The 3507-nt window shown below is 40.5% G+C and overlaps 1 protein-coding gene across 1 annotated transcript; it reads right to left on the reverse strand.

The window, feature by feature from the left end:
* Window positions 1-1697: 1697 nt before the first annotated feature.
* Window positions 1698-3276, reverse strand: LOC125899632 (olfactory receptor 4P4-like). Its single transcript, XM_049594078.1, has one exon. It carries the CDS (start codon window positions 3258-3260, stop codon window positions 2298-2300), a length of 963 nt encoding a protein of 320 aa, XP_049450035.1. The 5' UTR covers window positions 3261-3276; the 3' UTR covers window positions 1698-2297.
* Between the last annotated feature and the right edge of the window lie 231 nt (window positions 3277-3507).

The raw sequence follows: 3507 nt of genomic DNA on the forward strand, positions 1-3507 counted from the left end.
CCGAATTCAGAAACCGGGTTATGCCCTTGGGTCCATGTCATTGGTTCGACAGCCCATTGGTTCGACATCCCATTAGTCTGACTGTCCGCGGTGCTGAACGGCTCGCGGCAGGCGTATGGTGCGCCGCGACCGGCTTGAGGCGGAGCAGGCTCACGGCTTATGTGTTTGTCACTTTCTTTTTCATTTTAACCCACACCATGATCTTTTCTTGACCCTAACCAAGTGGTTTTTGTGCCTAAACCTAACCAGACCTTAACCACAGGGCATCATGATGATTTCGGAACGGACTTCGGAACAATGAGTTTAATATGGTCGGAACAATGGGATGTCGAACCAATGGGCTGTCGAACCAATGGGCAGTTCCCATGCCCTTTTCCCGGTTTCAAGAAACCCGGTTTTGCCACCTGGAGTACTCCGATAGAAGCCGGGATACTGGAGCATTAATATGCCTTATCTCGGTCTCTGATGGCTGCCCGCCGTGTGCGCAGGCGCCAGAGTGACGCACCAGATATACAAGCAACATGGCGGCAACAAGAGCTTCCCATTTTTGAAGCAACGAAAAGACTGAATTTTGCCTGAAAATGATGAAAGAACGCAACATAACCACGTGTTTAGACGGCAGAAGACACAGAAATGCCGACCTATTCAAGTCTTTTGCGGACAAACTACGTGACGCTGGTTTTCCACCTTGCACCGTTGAACAAGTTAGGTAGCGGTGGAAAATATTAATATTTATAATAATAATAATTAAGAATTAAATATAATTAATAAATATATCACATTTCCCGCTCAATCTGTTGTAAACAAAAGACGTAAAAGACGTAACACACGCCTGCGCAGATAGGATGCAGTGGCCAGAAAACGGGTTACTGGTATTTATCATGTATACAGGGATATGAATAACTGGGTTTCTCTGTGTTCCACGTAAACATCATCTCCCGGATATGCTCAAAGCCGGGATAAGCCTCAAAACCGGGATACTAAAGACCTTGTAAACACAGTCGCAGCAGCAGGAGAAACAATGGCGCTCCGGACTGCAGTTCCCAGCGTTGTGTGCGGAGTGACGTCGTTTGGCAGCGCGCGGACTGCCGTTGTCGCGGCTGTAGCAATAGAGGCCGCTGCAGTCGAAGTTTTGGGAAGGCCGTCGCCGTCGGAGTGTTTTCCACAAGATGGAGGCGGACTCTCATCTCGCTGAGGGAGGACTGGATATTCAGAACAGTGAGGGCCGGGTCTTCATTCTTAGCAACGGTCAGCAAAAGGTTGGAGTTTTGCCCTTGGTGCTAATGTTAGCAACGGTGCTAATGCTGGCAACGGCAGAAGTGTTAGCATTAGCTTTAGCGAGAGCAGTTCTTGTCTAAACAGTTTAGTCAACTGACATAGAAATATAAACTTAAGAAATAAAAACTAACACACAATATTGTATGGTGTGCTTACAAAACTAATTACAGGTAATGTGGTTAGTGTAAATCTTTGTCAGGCTGGTTAAATGTGTCAACACACGAACCAAGAGGAGGCACAGGTTCATTATGTTAATTAAGACTGGCACATCTGCTTTCACAAACTGTTGTGTTAACATTACAGGCTTAATATCTGTTTTTCAAAGTTTAAAATCTTGCCTGTGACAGACTCCCCACATTATGATAAAAAACTAGGGGTGAGCGATATGGCCCAAAAATAATATCATGGTATTCAGGATATTTTTGTGATATTTTTGACGATATGATATATGTAAAAATAGAATTGCAATAAAATAAATGATACAGTTTTACAGTTTAAATATGCTTCAAGGAATAGCATAGATATGGGGCTTTTGAGAAAGCATTCATTATTTATTGTGGCTGCTATTATATGAATGTGACTCAGGGCATTGCTGCAAAAGACCTTCATGCTCAGTTATTTTTTCCTGAGTAAACAATGGTTGATCAACATCTATTTTGTTTATATAAAAGAGGATTCCTGAATGAGGCGATGAAATTTGAATGTGGCTCAAAAATGAGCCCCTTTCTTTAGATGGTTGTTGTTAACTAAATGGGTGTACATCAACAGTGTTTTCTCTTTATGGGGATACACAGCAGCCTGTGTCATGATTAAAGTAAACACATTATTTATTGCACTGGACCATTGCACAGACAAAACATTTTTCTTGCTCTGAGTAAAATAAATACACCTCTTTCAGGCCACCAACCTGAGCAGATTAAAGTTTTGTAATTAAAGTAATGACATTTTTATGGTCAGTAGAACAGATGTTCACAATCTAAACTACACTGTCTTCATTTCATTAATGATGAAGTGTAAAATTAAAATGCCAATACAAAAATGTAGAGTTGTGATGTTTTTAATGTCAACAAATGTTTACAAGCATGTCTGATCTGTGACAGTTTAAGGCCATACATGAGTGGATTTTGCAGAGGCTGGATGATCACCACGTACATGGACAAGAAAACACACAGCGGATATGGAACAGAGAACATGTCGAATCTCTGAGTGATCAAACTGTAAAAGCAGGCAAGGACAAAACTGATGAGTGAAACAAAATGCGGAGTGCAGGTTTCCAGGGCTTTCATCCTGGTCTCTTTGGAACCTTTTAAACAAACAGACAGGATTTTTACATAAGTGTATGAAATATAACAGACAGGAGTAGCAACAGAGAAAATGAGGCCAAACACCAGGTCATGAATGAGTGACACTGTTCTGTCTGGTGAACAAGAAAGCTCAACTACAAGGTGGTGTGCACAGAAAACTTTGTTGATAACAGTCCCACAGCGCTTTAAACGAATAGTGAGTGACAGTAAAACTCCAACCTCTATAAAAGTAGCCACCCAAATAACAAGAATGACCTTTTGTACAATTCTTTTAGTTATTATGACGTTGTAATGTAAAGGCTTACAAATACATACATATCTGTCATATGCCATCATTGTCAAAGTTCCAAATTCAATACCTACATACGAGTGAATGTTGAATATTTGAAGGAAGCAGTAAATGACTGAAATTTCATGAGTCTCTGACAAGATATGTACCATCAAGCAGGGCAGCATAGATGTGCAGCCCCAGATTTCATTTACGAACAAACAGCACAGGAATAGAAACATGGGCTCATGCAGGTTTCTGTCCAGATAAATAATGACAATAAGAAAAGCGTTGGCAAAAATAACTGACATGTAAAATAGCAATGCAACTGTGAAATAGAGGTACTTTAAGCGTCCCATGTTACCATACATAGCCAGCACAAATGACATAATCTCTGTTGAGTTCTCCATCTGCTCAGGAAAAAGACACAAGCAGCTTAAACAACAGATGAATTCAAGGTTATAGATTATAGAAAAGTATGGTTATTTTACCTGAAGACATTATATTATTAGTAGATGTTATCATTTATCAAAGCACGTCCAGGAAACCTGTATAAACATCAGTTTTAAAAGAAGAAGATTAAATGCATGTTTGTGGGAGCCAGTTCCAAAGAGCTGTGTGATTTTGTGAACTGTGGGATTGTGATTTTTGATATAC

Source organism: Epinephelus fuscoguttatus, linkage group LG13, assembly GCF_011397635.1.
Source record: "Epinephelus fuscoguttatus linkage group LG13, E.fuscoguttatus.final_Chr_v1".
Lineage (NCBI taxonomy): Eukaryota > Metazoa > Chordata > Actinopteri > Perciformes > Serranidae > Epinephelus > Epinephelus fuscoguttatus.

What these genes read in the sequence shown, in the direction of transcription:
- LOC125899632 (XM_049594078.1), bottom strand. Translation starts at nt 3,260, where the DNA reads ATGGAGAACTCAACAGAGATTATGTCATTTGTGCTGGCTATGTATGGT.